The 17,820-nt window shown below is 39.0% G+C and overlaps 1 protein-coding gene across 12 annotated transcripts in view; it reads left to right on the plus strand.

Moving 5' to 3' along the window:
• The window catches only part of Enah (ENAH actin regulator), a 139,156-nt gene that overhangs the window by 79,220 nt on the left and 42,116 nt on the right, over nt 1-17,820 (plus strand). For all 12 annotated transcript variants that reach the window (XM_074048862.1, XM_074048867.1, XM_074048870.1 and 9 more), the window contains exon 3: nt 231-408. In XM_074048862.1, coding sequence (XP_073904963.1) covers nt 231-408 — 178 coding nt within the window. The remainder of the gene's footprint in view (nt 1-230; nt 409-17,820) is intronic.

Raw genomic sequence — 17,820 nt, forward strand, 5'->3', positions numbered from 1 at the left:
GTGTAAGGTTTATTTTGTGATTCACTGTTTTAAGGCATATCTTTGTAAACATCAGACATGTCACTTCACATGTTTTTTATAGGTTGCTTTTAACTTAGCCATCTGATCTAACCAATTTTGACAGTGTCCATTAGGAACAGGTGTGAGTGAAACTATGCAGTTAGAATTTATCAGCTTGCTTTGTTTGCCAGTTAATTAGCTGGATTTTATAAAGCATTGCTGTCTTTTAGGTGGTGATAAACTGTGCCATTCCTAAAGGGTTGAAGTACAATCAAGCTACACAGACCTTCCACCAATGGCGAGATGCTAGGCAGGTGTACGGTCTCAACTTCGGCAGCAAAGAGGATGCCAACGTCTTCGCAAGTGCCATGATGCATGCCTTAGAAGTGTTAAATTCACAGGAGGCAGGTACGCCGTCTGTGCTTTACTTGTATTCTTGAACTGAACTGCTGTGTATATGTTAAAACAGATCTTTTCTCCCAACTTTTAAATCACATACTTATTTGAAGTAATTGGTGAATTTTGTTGTCTAAGGCCAAAATGTGAACTTTTGATTGTTGATGGCAAACTTGGAATCTAGGTTAGTCTTACAAAGCTGAGTCTGTTTCTTTACCCTTTCACTTGAAATTATTTGGTTTGGTTCATCCTGCTCTAAAAACTCAGCTGTTCTTTCTGGGATGTGAGACACAGTGGATAGGAACCATGCCCATTTATCATTATCATCTCTGTTTCCCAGGCTGGCCTTGAACTCCTGGGCTCAAGTGATTGTCCTGCCTCATCTTCCCATGTAGGTGGAATACAAGCCCATACCAACGTATGTTGCTGTTTTTTTACTTTTTATGAGGCAACACATGTTTTCTGAACTACATTTTTAAAGCCACTACTGAGCCCAGAAACTTCCAAGTAGAACAGGCTTCCTTCTTAGTAAATAAAAACTGTAAAAGTTGTTTGAAGATTGGACTGGTGCCCTCAGGTGGTGCAAGCCATAAATTGCATCTCTTTTGACACTCCATGCTGCTTGGAAAGATGGGTGGAAATCATTCACTTAAAAAAATCTCAGGATTTAAAACTGTATGTATGTGTGCCAGGGATGAGCTCAGTTTTCTCTTGGTTAAAGAGGAGAAAAGGAAATACACCAATGTGTGGTTATTTCTTTGAAAAGAGATTTTATAATCAGAAAATGTTACATATAATAACAATAAAAATATGATTACTTGCCTGTGTTTCATATTTTGCATTGATTTTAATGACGTATGTTATGAACAAAGTTATCTATGTACTTTAATGGGATTATAATTAGATGAAAGTTTGATATTTTGTTGAAGGTCTAGTATTCAAAACCTTTTATAAATGTTAAATAATACTTGTATCTTGTCTTATTCTGAAAAGGATTAAAAGATCTCACCTTGTGTGTCTATTTTAATATGCAGTTTAGAGCAAGAAGACATTGGGGTCTTGCTTCTGTAAGCTCATGTTACTGCACCCGTCCATGTCTTATATTAGATCTTTTGAGGAAAGAGACCATGGAGCTTAGCTGACTTGCCTCTAAGACACTGTTCTTTTCTTGGCCTTCTGTTATAGGTTTAGAATTATTTCCACTTACTGTAGTTTTACAGAGGGAAGGATCTACACTCATGGTTCTTAACATTTTATTAAATAGGTCATTTGCACAGTTTGGGAGAGTATGTGTGTATCACATTTGTCTTCCGTGTTTGGAACAGACACCATTGTTTTTATTTCTGAGTCTTAAATATCCAGTGATACTAGGAGCCACATGTCATTTAACACAGTTCAAATTATTCTTCATTCTGGTACTTTTTTTAGCCAACTAGGAAAGACTGTTTTATCAGTGAATAGTCTCATAGTTTGCTTTCCAAACATAAAAGCTAGTAATGTTTTCTTTTTTTGATCCTGATGCTTGAAACAGTCTTAATGTGGAGAGGCTCAATTCTATTGTCTTGTTGATAAGCATTAAGTACAAATGTTCCACATTATACAAAGTTTTGCAAGTAGAAAATTCGCCCATCCTTTCACTTGCTGTAGAAGCATTTTGGTATGTGGGGGGCAAGGAGAACAGGATTCTTCTTAGGTGACTTTGATACTTTCTTTTCTTCTCTGTCACAATCTCAATAATGTGGGAGAAAGCTGGTCCATGTTAGCTGCCTCTGCATCATGGATCAAGTCACTGGCAAAGAAACTTCCAATTCCATAGTTTTTTCATCAAAGAAGACAATTAAAAGGGTTAATTTTGTATAGTCTTTTAAAAATATTTTTAAATCGTGCTTGGTGGGGGTACATTGTGCCATTTACAGAAGTTCTTGCAATATATTATACTTGAATTCACACCTCCATCATTCTCTTCTCCCCCTCACCCCATTCCTGGAATAGCTAACAGGTCTCATTTTTCCATTTACTTGTTTGTATACACAGTATTTGCCCCATATTCACCCTCCTACACCCTTTCCCCACCTCCTGCCATAGTCTTGATTTATTTAGTTGATGACTGTTTACAATTTCTGATTTTTGACCATGTTAATTGGCTGGAAATAGAAGTTTTGGAGGTGTTAAGAGTCAGGAGTTTCCTTGGAAGGGGTGTAATCTCTTGTGCAGTCTGACAGCAGGAAGGTGTGTCTCCTTCCCAGTGTTTTGTAGGCTCCTTCCCCTCCACCTAAGCAGAAATCCAGAACGTCACTTCTCAATAGGATCATATCTTCTCTAGCCAAAGCCATCTACCGTCTTTGTGACAAAACCAAGCCGAGAAAGCTTAACCTGCATCTCTTCCGTGAACAACATAGTCTAATGCGATGGACCAGAAGCAAAAGAACAAACTTTATCATAAAGGAAAAGCAACTGTAGACATCACTCTTACCTGTTTCTTACTGAGTTAACCCTTTAAAATTTTTTATTTGTGTATATTGTACAAAATAGTGGGTTCCACTGTGACATTTTCACACATGCATTTAAAGAACTTTAGTCATGTCCACATCTGTTACACTCTTGTCTCCCCTTTGCCTTACCACTTTTTAAAACCATTTCTGCATTCAGTGTTTCTATTTATTGGACATTGACGTATTACCATTATTGATAAATTTGTAAACTTCTTAAAGTTCCAGGCACATTTGCTCAGTGTATAAGTAGGCAACAAAAAAATATAGGGTCAGAGGCCACAGCCACCAAGTCACCTGCATGGCTCTCCAGAGCAGGGTCTGAATATCACTAACCTTCTTTGTTGCCTAAACCAATATTCAACACAATTGAAGTCCTATTGTCCTCCCCAAACCCTCTAAATGTTCAAATTTGGGCAGGGACAGGTGGTTTGAGGTAGTGTCTCACTATGTAGCCCAGAACAGTCTTAAACTTACAGTCCTTCTACCTCAGCCTCACAAGCTCACAAATGCTGAGGTTCCAAGTATGGACACTATACATGGATTCAAAGTTTTTTAATTAAAAAAAACAAAAGCAAAAAAACAGGTTTCTTTGGGGCTAGTCATTCTGACCTTTACACGATGCTCTGTGTGTGTGTGTGTGTGTGTGTGTGTGTGTGTGTGTGTATGTATCTAAAATGTTTTGTTTTTATGAAAAAGGTGGGTGGCAGGAATGTTTTCCTTTATTTTGTTTTTAACATGGTGTGCAATTATCTAATATACTGGAAAGTACAGGAGGTGCTAAATACAGTGAGTTATATTTGGAGTATTAAAAAAATGAGAACTCACATGTTCTAACATTTTTTTAAAGAGTTGCATTAGTACTCTTCCTTTTATACCAAATGCTAGTGTAGCTTTTCCCTTCTCCAGTACAAAATGACTCGGTTTTAAGCAAGTATATTATTCAGACTGGTACTATCAAGTACATGGTTCTAGGTTTCTGTAGGTAATAGGGATGGATTATAAAACTATAATGTCAGTCCTTGTGATGATTGGTGGTGATTGGTGGTTAGAAGTTTAAATCATTGAAGACAAAAAATAACTCTTTAAATCTATTTTTACAAGGAAAATGATGTGCATGACCACTTACATCATTCCACTGCTTTTGTCCTACCCTACTGGGATCAAGCGGACCTTTCCAAAAAGAAACCTCAGAATACATCACCGTTAACCAAAACGTGGCTTTTGCTAGATCTTACTTTTTTCTGTTGGGAATGAGAACATAGTGAGATGTTATCCTTATGGTTGAAATTTTAACCAGATTTTAAAAATACTGAGATTCCAATTGTTTTTTCTGTGTGTGGTGAGGGAGTGCTGAGCTTTGAACTCAGGACTATGATGGCTAGGTAAGCACTTTGCACATGAGCCATGCCTCCAGCCCTTCATTTTTCTCCTTAGTATTAATTTGGCCTGACATACTTTCCACTGTGAGCGTTTGCATGGGTTATTTTTTCAGTGTTATTTAATCTCTTTATGATATGTTCAGAGTTAAATGGATCTTTTAAACCTAAGTTTCTAGAAGTACTTTGTTTATAGCAGCAGTTTTTTTTTTTCCAGTCTTCTAGATTGCTGATATTAATGGGAACAATATTAAGCTTCTATCTCAGGGTTTCATAGCTGGACTGGAGCTAGCTAGAAACAAGACCAGCAAACTTAGAATGCCATTTGTGAATTAATTATGAAGAAAGATGTTTGGGATATAAAAGAAAATTCTTGGGTTGGGAGAACTTTGAAGATGAGAATGTTTGAGCTATGTTTGAAGAAGGATTAGGTGAGCTGGGAAGGATGGTAGCGTGGAACAATTGGGAAACAGACAGTATTGTGGTTGAACATGAACTTACATGGGGACTGGAGAGGTTGGGTGGGCTGGCATGGTGGCTGAGGATGAAGTTGTCAAAGGTCCTCCAATGTTTGATAAGGTCAGGTTTGTGCCCTAGGACTCTTGTGATGGATTGGTGAACATGCAGTTACGAGCCCGAAAGCCAGTTGTGAGGAAGATAAGCCTGTGCTGTCACAATGGGAGAAGAGAAGAGCAGAGTGAAGAGAAGTGGCCAGACTTCACTTAGCGCCTCCCACCCCACCAAGGCGCTGCTCTGGCATGAGGCTTACGACCTCACTTGATCACCAAAGCAGTGCTGGGGCGGGAGTGATGGTCTGCTTACTGCTCACTGCTGTGTGTCTGCTCTTAACCTGGGATATACTTGACTAGTAATCTCTATGACAACCCTGCGAAGGGTTACTGTTTTTAGAGGTGAATTGGGCTGACAGGTCACAATTACCCAGAGGCCCACAGCTAGACAGTACCAGTGGCATTTGTAGCTCAGCCTCTTCCCTGTGTCCACAGGGGTATAGATCAGGAAGGCTTTTTAGAAAATGCCATTTTGCAAGATGGCCAGGTGTGGCAAGCTGGGCCTCTGTTGAAGACAGTATGCACCAGAGACAGAAAGAGGGTGGGAGGTGACTGGAGAGGAAGTGGTGTGTAGTACATAACATGTTGGGTTGTGGATACCTGTATTGGGGTACCATGTTAATATAGCCTTCATAAAGCCATATCATAAAGCGTGGACCTAGATTCCTTGGGAATCCTGCATGATGTTTTTGTTTTCATTGTTAGCTTTCTTGAACCAATTAATTTTATTGGCGAAGCAACATTTTTGAAACAGATGAGTCCTTCCTGCTAATCAGGGTTGCAGGAATGACAGGTCTGGATTTGATGGGTAAGACACTGGATTCTTCCACAGTCCTCAAGTTTGCACGTCTCAGTGTTCACAATAATCCATTTCCAGGTTGGGAAGTGGACAAGGGGAAGTATGGCTTTCCAAGGCTGGACATGCCTAGAAGGGGATTGGTTCTTAACAACATTTTTCTGCCTTACAATTCAAGATCTTTAATGCATTTTTGAAAAGGTACTTGAAGGAAGTCAGTTTAGGGCAAGAAAGAAAAGAGAAAAAACTACTTTTTGTGTTTCCAGTAAAATTTTAAGATCTTCATCATGACTTAGTGAAAATAACTTGAATTTGGAGTCAAAAGTTTCCAGTTCTGGGCTGTCAGAGTGCCTCAAGTGTTAGAGTGCCTGTATAGCAAGTTCAAACACCAGTGCCACCAAAAAAGAAAAGTTTCCAGCTCTTTCTTCCCTCTGGTGGTGAGTTAACTTGTAGATCTGCTTCCTTATTTACAAAATCTAGATCATAAGAGTGGCTGTGTCAGGATATCAGTAGGGGAATTAGGTGAGGCAAGGGCATTAGTATTCTTCAACTATAAAATGTTGGTTTTTGATTGTTGACATTTAAAAAGTAGAAAATTCTACTGAATGTAGTAACTTCTTTAGAGAAATAAAACGTAAACACAGACCTTCAAATTTTCTCCGACCTCTTTTTCTTTACTTCCTGGTCATGACATATGTTTTGGATTTTTTTCATAGAAAATTCACTCATTTATCATCTTTGGGCATCTATTTGTAACGGGAAATTAGACCCAAGACTTGGCCTCGGGGGTCTTGTACTCTTAAAGGGAGATAAGACACAGCTGTGACGTGAGAGGTCATATCCAGGAGATACAAGCTTGTGTGTTTAAGAAGTGAACTTCTCGCCTGAGCAATCTCAGATGATGAGAAAAGCTTTGTGAGCTAGATCTTGAAAGGCAGATGTGGACATGGGGACGAGGAGGAAGGCATATAAGTACTAGGGAGTCACATAGCTGCAAAAGTAGGAGGAGTGAGGTGTGTTTATAGATAAGACAGTTTAGCATGATGGAAATAAACTCAGAAAGGAAGGTCTGATCAAGAAGGACATTTGAGTGCTGTGGGTGATGGAGACTTTGTGTGAGCTTTTGAACAAGAGGGGTATATTAGCAAAACTGTACATCGGAGTGCTGGTTTAAAAAGGCAGCTTCTGGGGGCTGAGACAAGCGTTCAGCTCCTGAGTGGAGGCAGAAGAGAACTGAAGCAGTGATGGGAGCTGGTGAGTTCAGACAGGAAGCCAGTGCTGTCCTGTTGTGCTTCACTCCATAGGTGACCTTTTTCATCAGAAAAGAATTTGAATATCTATTCTCACATGTTAATAATAGAGATCTCTGGGACAGCATCATATTTGCTTGGATTGTGATATCATTCCTGAAATTATTTCGACTATATGAAGAAAATCAGCAGTTTTGGAGAAATAGGGGGAAAATGAAAATGTAAGCCTGAATCCAGGCTTTATAAAGAAAGGTACATGGCTTTAAATAGCTCGTAGCATGGCAAATAAATTCCATTAGCTGCTTAAGTAGATATGGGCCGGTATGTTAACCCACAGTTTAGTAGCTCATTAGTAGAGTTAGCGTGCATAATACAAAGGAGTGCTGTAATTGTGCTCAGAGAGAGCAGTGATCAGTGTGGTACCCACAAAACTACTGAAGTAGGTCTGAAAGTGTCTTAATAAACAGTGCTCATCATGTACCTGCTGACCCCCAAACTAAGCTTCTTTATTTGGGGCTGACAGTTAGTTACCAGTTCTTTGTAGAGTCACTTACCTAAAACCACCCAGAAGTTCTAATTAACTGTTGTTGACATTTTAGGAATTTTTAGAACTTGTGATTGTAGCACATACTGATAAGGATAATTTAAATAGTCATCACAGAACCTGAATTAAACATGACTGATTATATCTCCTTGATTACTTGTGACAGAACAAAGTAGTGGTAAATAGTTTCTTTGGACAAGTCTCTATAAAAGTCAAGTTCAAGGGGCTAGTTAAAAGAATAAAAGGATTTTTAACTTTTGAGAAGGTTGGGAGCTACTGAATCAGGCTTTCAGTTAATATTCCTTACCTGTTAAACCCCAAAGCCTCAGTTTCCAGCTTATTGTGGTTTAGCTTTTCTCAGCCAGGATTCCTGGGAGAGTTGAGCTCTAAGGAAAGTGATGATGAATGAGTGCTTCGTTCTCCCAAGAACACCCAGGTGTTCATTTTGCTTGCCTTCCCTTTTTGCTTCTATTTTCTGTTCCTCCCATTCACCCACAAGAACTACCTTGAAGTTTGGGACCAGAAAATGATTCTAGGTTAATGTGAGTCTTATCTTCTGATATTTGCATCTTCTAACTTGAAATCATTCCATGTCTAATTCGTAGTCACTGGAAGGAAAATGGAGTGAATGTTTATCAGTAGCCACCTGCCATCTGCAGGCCTTGGCATTAGAGAGAGGTATTCGTGCCTAGGTTATTCTGTTCTTGGTTATTCTCTCATTCTGATTTTCTTTGAGGTAAGGCAGATGGAGAATCAGGATCCTATCTTGAATTTAAAACCCTCACTTAGGAATTCAGTTAAGTGTATCCTGAGGATTCTTGAGGAAGGTACCTCTCTAAGCTCTTTCAAGATCAGATCGACACACACACACACAGGTTCACACAGGCTTGTTTTGGAAATAGGTTTTTTCCATAATATGCTATTTATTTTAGATACAACAGCTTTTAAATTATTTTTAAGCATACTATAAATTAAAACTGAAATTTAGTTATTTAATACAGCAAATCATGATATTTATAAACCACATAAACCAAAGTTTTTCAAAATCTTTGGTGATTTTTAAGACTGTAAGTGGGTCCCAAGACTGAGCCCTTTGAAAACCAGTGCTAACCTTTTGATGGAGATAGAACTTCTGTAGTCCTGCCTTTTCTAGTCAGCCTAGCAAAGAAGCCTTGAAGGTTGTGTATTAGATAAGAATGGGCCATTTCTTATATTCTTCCCTTTTCTGTAGATGGACATGCCTAGCTTTGCTGGCAACAGAGAAACCTTTGTTCCTGACTTTTTTCAGTTCTTCTATTTCATCTTCTTTCCTCTCTGCAAAGAGAGAGCTGGGGTTTAAAAGTGGGACTTTGCAAGTCACAGAAGTAGGCAGAGATTATTTCTAATTCCTTTCATCATCTGTCGTTTAAAGGGAAAATGTAGGTCTGATGGCCTTTTCATGCCTAATATATAAAATTACCCCACTGTGAGGTTTGTGTCTGCCATCTATCCAGCTCAGTAACCAGTTGTCAACTTTTTCTAGCCCAGCTCTTAAAAATTAAGGCTGTGTGCTTTCCAATTACTCAATCCATTTGTGACTTTTTGTGATTTTCCACAGTTACGTTACTTATAGTATATAAATTATATATTCATGTGAATCATATTTACAATTCACCATACCATTGTAAGGGTCCCCAGCAGTTTGAGAAAGCTGCTTTAGCTTTATCATAACTCAGGTCTGCTCTCCAGTGAGCACAGCTTTAGGCTTAGGTTGTGGGTCTTAAAAGATCTTGTCCTGTTTCACAGTGGAATGGTTAAAAGAGGCAGATACTATTTTTGCAATAAGTCTTGAAAAAGTTATTTCAGCCTAATGCTTGTTGTGTGCAGACACTATTCTGCATGCCTCACATACCTGTTTCTCTGCTTGTCTCGAGTGGGCATCTCACCATGTATGCAGGTCTGGTTGATTATTGCAGACTTACTTTACAATAAATTTTAAATTTAGTGATAGTGCAGTGGCCTGCAGATGCACGCATGATTGTTTGGTTGCTTTCCTGCGTGAGCATAAGAATTTACATACAGTTGCTTTACTTGTATTTGTGAATATGTATCTGTTCCCAGAAACTAGAGAAGCATTTTGTGGGTGTTAAACAGTAAAATCTGGTATCTCTCTGGGATGTTTTGTCTTTATAAGAGGATTAAGAGAGGTTTTAATTGAATAGCATCTGCCATGTACATTGGTAAGAATGGATTGCTGGAACCACTTGTTTTCTGGTGGATATAGTTGCAACACACACAGAAGAACCCGCACCTTTGCAGGATTTTGACAGCTTGATTTGGACATGCTTTCATGGTCTGTGAGGTCCCCCAGCTGTCCTCAGCCCATATGAAGAACTTGTCTCTAACAGTGGGCATTCCTGTTTTTAAAGTCTAGGCAAGGTAGAAACAATCCAACCAGTCTTTTTTCTTTTTATTATTCATTTGTTCATATGTGCATACATTGTTTGGGCCATTTCTCCCCACTGCTCTCCACCCCCTTCCTCTCCCCCACCACCACCCTCACTTCCAGGCAGAACCTGTTCTGCCCTCTCCTCCAATTTTGTTGAAGAGTAGACATAAGCAATAATAAGAACGACTTAGCGTTTTTTCTTTTTGAGGTAAGGATACCTATACAGAGAGATTCCTACCATTGCTTCCATGCACAAGTATATTACAACCCAAATTGATTCATCTCTACCTGGCCTCTTCACTACTTCCTGGTCACCTTCCCATATTGACCTCTGCCATTTTAAGGTTACTGTATTAGCTCCTCTGCAGTGGGGACATCAAACACTTTCATGTTTTGGGTTTCCTACCTATCCCCGTACCTCCCATATGTGCTCTCCCCTTAGTGTGTGACCCAAGTACAACAACATTGCTGCATTTGCCCTAGATCTAAAGTCCACATATGAGGGAGAACATACGATTTTTGGTCTTCTGAGCCTGGCTAACCTCGCTCAGGATGTTCTCCAGTTCCATCCATTTATTCGCGAAGGATAAGATTTCATTCTTCTTCATGGCTGAGTAAAACTCCATTGTGTATAAATACCATATTTTCTTAATCCATTCATCAGTAGTGGGGCATCTTGGCTGTTTCCATAATTTGGCTGTTGTGAATAGCGCTGCAATAAACATGGTGTGCAGGTGCCTCTGGAGTAACTTGAGTCGCATTCCTTTGGGTATGTCCCCAGGAGTGGGATTGCTGGATCATATGGCAGATCTATATTTAGATTTTTAAGAAGCCTCCTTATTGTTTTCCAGAGTGGTTTCACTAGCTTGCATTCCCACCAGCAGTGTATGAGGGTTCCTTTTTCCCCACGTCCTCACCAACACCTGTTGTTGGTGGTGTTTTTGATGCTAGCTATTCTAACGGGGATGAGGTGGAATCTTAGTGTAGTTTTGATTTCCATTTCCTTTATGGCCAGAGATGGTGAGCATTTTTTCATGTTTTTTGGCCATTCGAATTTCTTCTTTTGAAAAAGTTCTGTTTAGTTCAGCTGCCCATTTCTTTATTGGTTCATTGATTTTGGGGGAGTTTAGTTTTTTGAGTTCCCTGTGTAGTCATGGTTATCAGTCCTTTGTCTGATGTATAGCTGGCACCCATTCTTTGGGTGGTTGCTTCAGTTTAGAGACCATTTCTTTTATTGTGCAGAAGCTTTTTAATTTTATGTAGTCCCATTTGTCCATCCTTTCTCTTAGTTGCTGAGCTGCTGGGGTTCTATTGAGGAAGTCCTTACCTATACCTGTTGCTTCCAGAGTATTCCCTACTCTTTCCTATACTAACTTCAGAATTTCAGGTCTAATATTAATTAAGGTCCTTGATCCATTTTGAATTGATACTAGTACAGGGTGATAAACATAGATCTAGTTTCAGTTTTTTGCAGGTGGATAACCACTTTTCCCGGCAACATTTGTTGAAGAGGCTAACTTTTCTCCATCCTATGTTTTTGGTGCCTTTATCAAAAATAAAGTGGGCATAGCTGTGTGGATTCATATCCGGGTCCTCTATTCTGTTCCTCTGGTCTTCATGTCTGTTTTTGTGCCAGTATCGTGCTGTTTTTATTGCTGTTGCTTTGTAATAAAGTTTGAAGTTGGGTATTGTGATACCTCCAGCATTGATCTTTTTGCTGAGTATTGGCTTGGCTATTTTCAGTCTTTTGTGCTTCCAAATGAACTTTAGTGTAGATTTTTCAATCTCTTTGATGAATGTCATTGGGATTTTGATGGGAATTGCATTAAACATGTAGATTGCTTTTGATAGTGTAGCCATTTTTACTATGTTGATTCTACCAATCCATGAGTACAGGAGACCTTTCCAACTTTTGTAGTCTTCCTTGATCTCTTTTTTCAGGAGTTTGTAGTTCTCCTTGTAACGGTCATTCACATCCTTTGTTAAGTTTATTCCTAGGTATTTGATTTTTTTTGAGGCTATTGTAAATGGAATTGTTTCCATATATTCTTTCACAATTTGTTGTTGGTGTGTAGAAAAACTAATGATTTTTTTAAGTTGATTTTGTATCCTGCTACCTTGCTGTAGCTGTTTATGGTGTCTAGGAGTTCTTGGGTAGAGTTTTTTGGGTCTTTAAGATATAGGATCATGTCTTCTGCAAATAGGGATATTTTGACAGTTTCTTTACCTATTTGTATTCCTTTTATTTCTTCTTCTTGCCTAATTGCTCTGGCTAGGAATTCCAGGACCATGTTGAATAGGAGTGGAGATAGTGGGCACCCTTGTCTCGTTCCTGATTTTAGGGGAAAAGGTTTCAGTTTTTCTCCATTAAGTATAATGTTGGCTATAGGTTTGTCATATATAGCCTTTACAATGCTGAGGTACGTTCCTTCTATTCCTAGTTTTTTAAAGCTTTTATCATGAAGTGATGTTGGATCTTGTTGAAGGCTTTTTCTGCATCTGTTGAGATGATCAAGTGGTTTCTGTCTTTGCTTCTATTAATGTGTGGTATTACATTTATAGATTTGCATATGTTGAACCACCCCTGCATCCCTGGGATGAAGCCGACTTGGTCGTGGTGAATGATCTTTCTGACATGTTGTTGGATTCGGTTTGCCATTATTTTATTGAGGATTTTTTGCATCGATGTTTCATTAAGGAGATTGGCCTGTAGTTCTCCTTTTTGGAGGTGTCTTTATCTGGTTTTGGGATGAGTGTAATACTGGCTTCATAAAATGAATTAGACAGTGTTCTTTCCCTTTCTGTTTCATGGAAAAGTTTAAGAAGAGTTGGTATTAGTTCCTCTTTAAACGTCTGATAGAATTCAGCAGAGAATCCATCAGGTCCTGGACTTTTCTTTTTTTGGGAGATTCTTTACTGCTGCTTCAATTTCATTTTGTGTTATAGATCTATTCAGGTGACTAATATCCTCTTCGTTCAATTTTGGATGGTCATAAGTATCTAGAAATTTGTCCATTTCTTCAAAATTTTTAGATTTATTAGAATATAGATTCTCTGATGATTTCGTTGATTTCTGTGGTGTTTGTTGTTATCTCCACTTTTGCATTTCTGGTGTTACTGATTTGGGTTTTTTCTCTCCTCATTTTAGTCAGGTTTGCCAGGGGTCTGTCGATCTTGTTTATTTTTTCAAAGAACCAGCTTTTTATTTTGTTGATTCTTTGTATGGTTTTTTTGTTTCTATTTCATTAATTTTGGCCCTTATTTTTATTATCTCTCTCCTTCTGCTTGTTTTGGGGTTTGCTTGTTCTTGTTTTTCTAGGAGTTTGAGATGTAACATTAGGTCATTGATTTGAGATCTTTCTGTTCTTTTAATATATGCACTCATGGCTATAAACTTCCTCTTAGGACTGCCTTTGCTATGACCCATAGGTTCTGGTAGGTCATGTTTTCATTTCATTAACTTCCAGGAACCTTTTAATTTCTTCTTTTATTTCATTATTGACCCATTGATCATTAAGCAATATGTTGCTCAGCTTCCAATTCCAACCAGTCTTTTAAAGATGGTATTAAACAGTGATATCTTTGAAATCAGTATATTCAGAGAATATGGTGACATTATTTTATTAAATCCATAAAATACTCATAATCTAAAAGAGGAAAGGCCACAGTGAACTGAATTGTTTGTGTTCCTACTATGGTACTATGTTACTTGACATGAGAGGAACAGAAATGTTAACTTCATGGGGAAGAATCCAAGACCTGGTCAGAGCAGTAATTGCCAAGTGGAATAAGCACATGTGCCTGCTAACTGTGCCGAGGGGCCAGAAGCAACCTTTAATGAGGTAGACCTCCTATTTTCATGTGTGTGTAGTTCCTAAGGTGGATGACTCACATGAGAAAAGTTCATGGTCCTTTGCTACGACAATGCCATTCACTCATATAGAAAGAAACAAATTTTTACCAAGTCATTTTATACTGTCCTGACCATTTCTATGGTAATATTACAGTAAACGCTGAATTATTTTTTCCTATTCAAAATTAGAGTCTTCATGGATTTAAATTTTTCCTCGTACTTAAGATTCATATCCCCCATCTTGAAAAGACTGATGAGTGATGTGAGTGCCTAGGGTGGGTCTCCCAGTCTCTTTTGCAGATCGTACTGAAACTAGCTGTGTATTGCCAGGAAGAAGACGGGGCTCAGTGCGCCCACCAGGCTTCCTCATGCCCCTCTCGGCCCTTCGTGCCCTGGCCCTTCCTGACCCACATTTCATGAACACATTCTCCTGCACCCACCTTTGCACCTCCTCTTCCCTTTTTCAGTACTGTGGGGCTTGTGAGATGCATCTTCCATCCCCATACTTTTTTCAAAACACTTTAAACTATTAATTTCTGTCACTAACTTTTGGCAGAGCTGAAGTTAGCGACAGTACTAATAATGGTGGCATTTATTTGCACATAAAAAATCAAATTTCTTGAAAAGTCTCTTGCATCAAGCTGTAGGACACAGATTTTTTTTCCAAGTGTGGCCTGTAGACTAAGATGTAATAATGTATAATATTATATAAACAGCTTTCAAAGTATATTTAGTGAAGCAATACGGCATTATTTACATAAATAAGATTGAGTGTCTATAATTTTGTTGCAGGAAGCTAGGATTATGTCACTGCTCTAAAGGGATATTTTTGTTTTGGGAAATCTGCTTGAATTGTATCTCTTCCCTCTTAAGTAGGTACTTTGGCCTCAGTTGAATGATACAGTTTTATTTTCAAGTTTCATATCCCTGGCAAGAAAAAGGTTTTGGGGACTCTGCTGTTTCCACATTGTCAATAGCCCAGCAGTGATCTTGAGTTGGTGTCATTGAGAACATTCCAGCAGCATTTCCTGCACGCCTGTCTTCTTGTGAGTGGCCATTGGTTGCGTGGTTCCCATAGCCACTTCGCTGAGTGTTGGCTTGCTTGAAGCAAGTTCATGTTAAGTGGTTGCAGGAGGTGGGCAGATGGTCCCCCCTTTGACCTCACTCTACCTGGTTTCCTTCATTCTGGAAGCAGCTGTGAAACAGGCTTCTTCTTTCTTTTAACCATATTGTTTTCCTGGCAGCTCATAGGATCTCAACTTTGTAGTCCATTAAAAACTTCAAATTTAGATTTTCTGGGTTAGTTCTCCTGACATTATTACTCAGGCTTTATAGGAACCCTTTCTTTTTTATCTTCATACATACAGATTATTTTTAAAAGATTTTATTTCCCAGAATCTTTTAAGTTTTTAAATGATGGACATTTTATTTATTTTATTTGTTCATTGAGTTACTGGAATTTGAATTCAGGACCTCATGCTTGCTTAGATAGGCTGTCTACCACTTGAGCCATGCCCCCAGCCCTATTTTTCAGATTTTTGTTTTAACATTTTTGTTCTTGTACATTTCTCCTGCTCCTTACTATCAAGTTGTGTACAGATTAATTCATTCTTATGTTTATTCTCTTTCTCTCCATCAACCCACCTGAACATTGAGAATACAACCAGCACATAGTGAACCTTCAGAAAGTTCTTACTTAAAAGTTGAATCAGTTCCATAAAAAAAGACAGTTTAAACAAGTTTGTCCATCACCTTCTATGTTCCAAACTATGGTAGTTGCTAGTAATGGAAACTGGCACAGATCAGACCTTTGACTAGTGAGGCAGGCAGCTGGCTCTAAATAGATGGTTAGTTTTTTTTATACCACATAAATCTTTTGCCTTTTGCTAAATAGGCAGTGTAAAGTAATAATTCTGCAATTACATGAGAAATGGGAAAGACCTTTGGCTCTACAGTTGGTGTGGGCTTTATATTGTGTTTCCTTCTAGGCTCTTGCTGATATTGAAGGTGCCCCTCTCATATTTTATTTTGCTTTTAAACTCAGAAAAAGGCACTAATGCTGCTGTTTTCATTTTTAAAGGGTAGGTAATTAAAGGCTAACATTTAATGTAGAGAAATCTTAAAGTAAAACAATGTAAGGCTCAGATTGAAATAAAGTACTAAAAATATTTAAAATATTGTATAAGAGGCCATGGAACACTACACTCCATGCAGTGCCAGTGGAGGCAGGAGAGGAAAAGGGGAGACTGCGTTGACAGGACTTGGAAATTGGTTAGGTGGTGGAGGGGGAGAAAGAGGTGCAGGGGGTCCTGTATTCCTAGTTTGTGTAACTGAATAGGCACTGCAGGTAGAGTTAACAAGCTAAGTAGCATTCTACTGAATGTGGTGTTTTCTGAGTTATACTTGATAATGCCTTCAGTGACAAAGGGCAGGCAGACACGGAAAGTGATTTGAGAGCAGGCCCTGATCTGTGCTCAGGAAGAGAAGCCAGAGAAGTGAATGTGCGAGTACAGTTAACACCTGCCTTTAGGACTGATCAGATACGACAGGGCTGATGTAAACGATAGCCCCTCAACTGCTTGCTGCCTCCTGACGTTTCTTTAGCTAGAAGCAGCATCATTCATTCCGCAGGTGAAAACGAATGGCTTCGGAACAGTGGGCCGAGATGCGAACACTATTGCCCATGCAGCCTAACAACCATCTGCAGTTTTTCTATCCTCAGCCATCCTTTCATGTTTACTTAAAAGGGGACAAAATTCGCTGAGGCCACAAGTTGGACGAGGATTAGCAGAAACAAAGGAGGGGAAAAGCCCAATACAGGGGCAGTTTCGTCTAAGATGGAGTAAAAAAAATTATAAGTTCTAGCCGGGTCCTGGTGGCTCACGCCTATAATCCTAGCTACTCAGGAGGCAGTGATCAGACGATCGCAGTTCAAACCAACCCGGGCAAATAATTTATGAGACCTTATCCTGAAAAAACCATTACAAAAAAGGGGCTGGTGGAGTGTCTCAAGGTGAAGGCCCTGAGTTCAAGCCCCAGTACCGAAAAAACAAAAAAAGTGTGTGACTGTTACTACGTGATGCTTCTTTTCCTGACATAGAAGAAAATTCTCTTTTATTAAAAATCATACACGTTTCAAAACACAATTTGAAAATCGTGGTCTGAGTAAAACTTACTGTTTGTAATTCTCATGTCTCCAAGCATAGTGCACTGCAATCTGATACTTGTTTTTTGGGGGGAGTACTGGGTGAACTTCCATGTCTCAGCTCTTGTTACTTGTTCTGTTAAGTGCAGCTGACCCTACTTCTGCAGTGCTTTCTATTCCAGAAACCTTAGAGCAAACACAGTCACCTTTGCACTTGCTCCCTCTCTGTGCCCTGTACAAGTGTGAACTGCTACTTCGAATGAGTCACCCCACAGACCAGCTTTCCAAAGAGTGCACCCCAAATCCAACCCAGCATTTAAGCAAACATCTCACTTAATCCTCAGATGGCAGTGTCCCCATTACAATTGCCTTGGGACTCACTGCTGATAGAACAGACCCTGAGATGCAAAGGTCTCCTATAGTAACTAAATATAGTGACCTAGACATGAAATCCACTACAAATACTTCGTCCAAGGCTTCTGCTTTTCACTGCTCAAAATAAACACCTCATGTAAAGGATGTTAAAGACAAGGCAAAACCTGAAAGGTGACTGTTTCACAAACTGCATTAGAGATAAATGAACATCCATGACGAAACTTTTAAGGTCATCATAGTTGATGGAGACAGTCATTGTTCTTCTCTAAAAGTACAATATCAGATGTTAAGTTTTATATTAATATGTGACTCACTCTTATTTCTGTCAGCCTCTCCAGTATGGCTAACTTAAAAAAGAAATATCCTTTCATATGTAAGTACTAGTCTTAAAACTATGCTGAAACTGTTTTACTGAATCCACCCACCCTGGCAGTGGATCTGCTGCATATTCTGCCTTCACCATGACTGGAGAAGGAATTAGGGTTTCAGAGCTGAGCAGAAAGCGCTGCTGGTGGCATGCCTGTGCTAGAAATGCAAGTTGCAGCCTGTGAGAAAGTACATCAGCATTTTACTTGATAATCTGAAGTAACAGTCAG

This window comes from Castor canadensis, chromosome 11, assembly GCF_047511655.1.
Source record: "Castor canadensis chromosome 11, mCasCan1.hap1v2, whole genome shotgun sequence".
In the NCBI taxonomy this organism is placed as follows: Eukaryota; Metazoa; Chordata; class Mammalia; order Rodentia; family Castoridae; genus Castor; species Castor canadensis.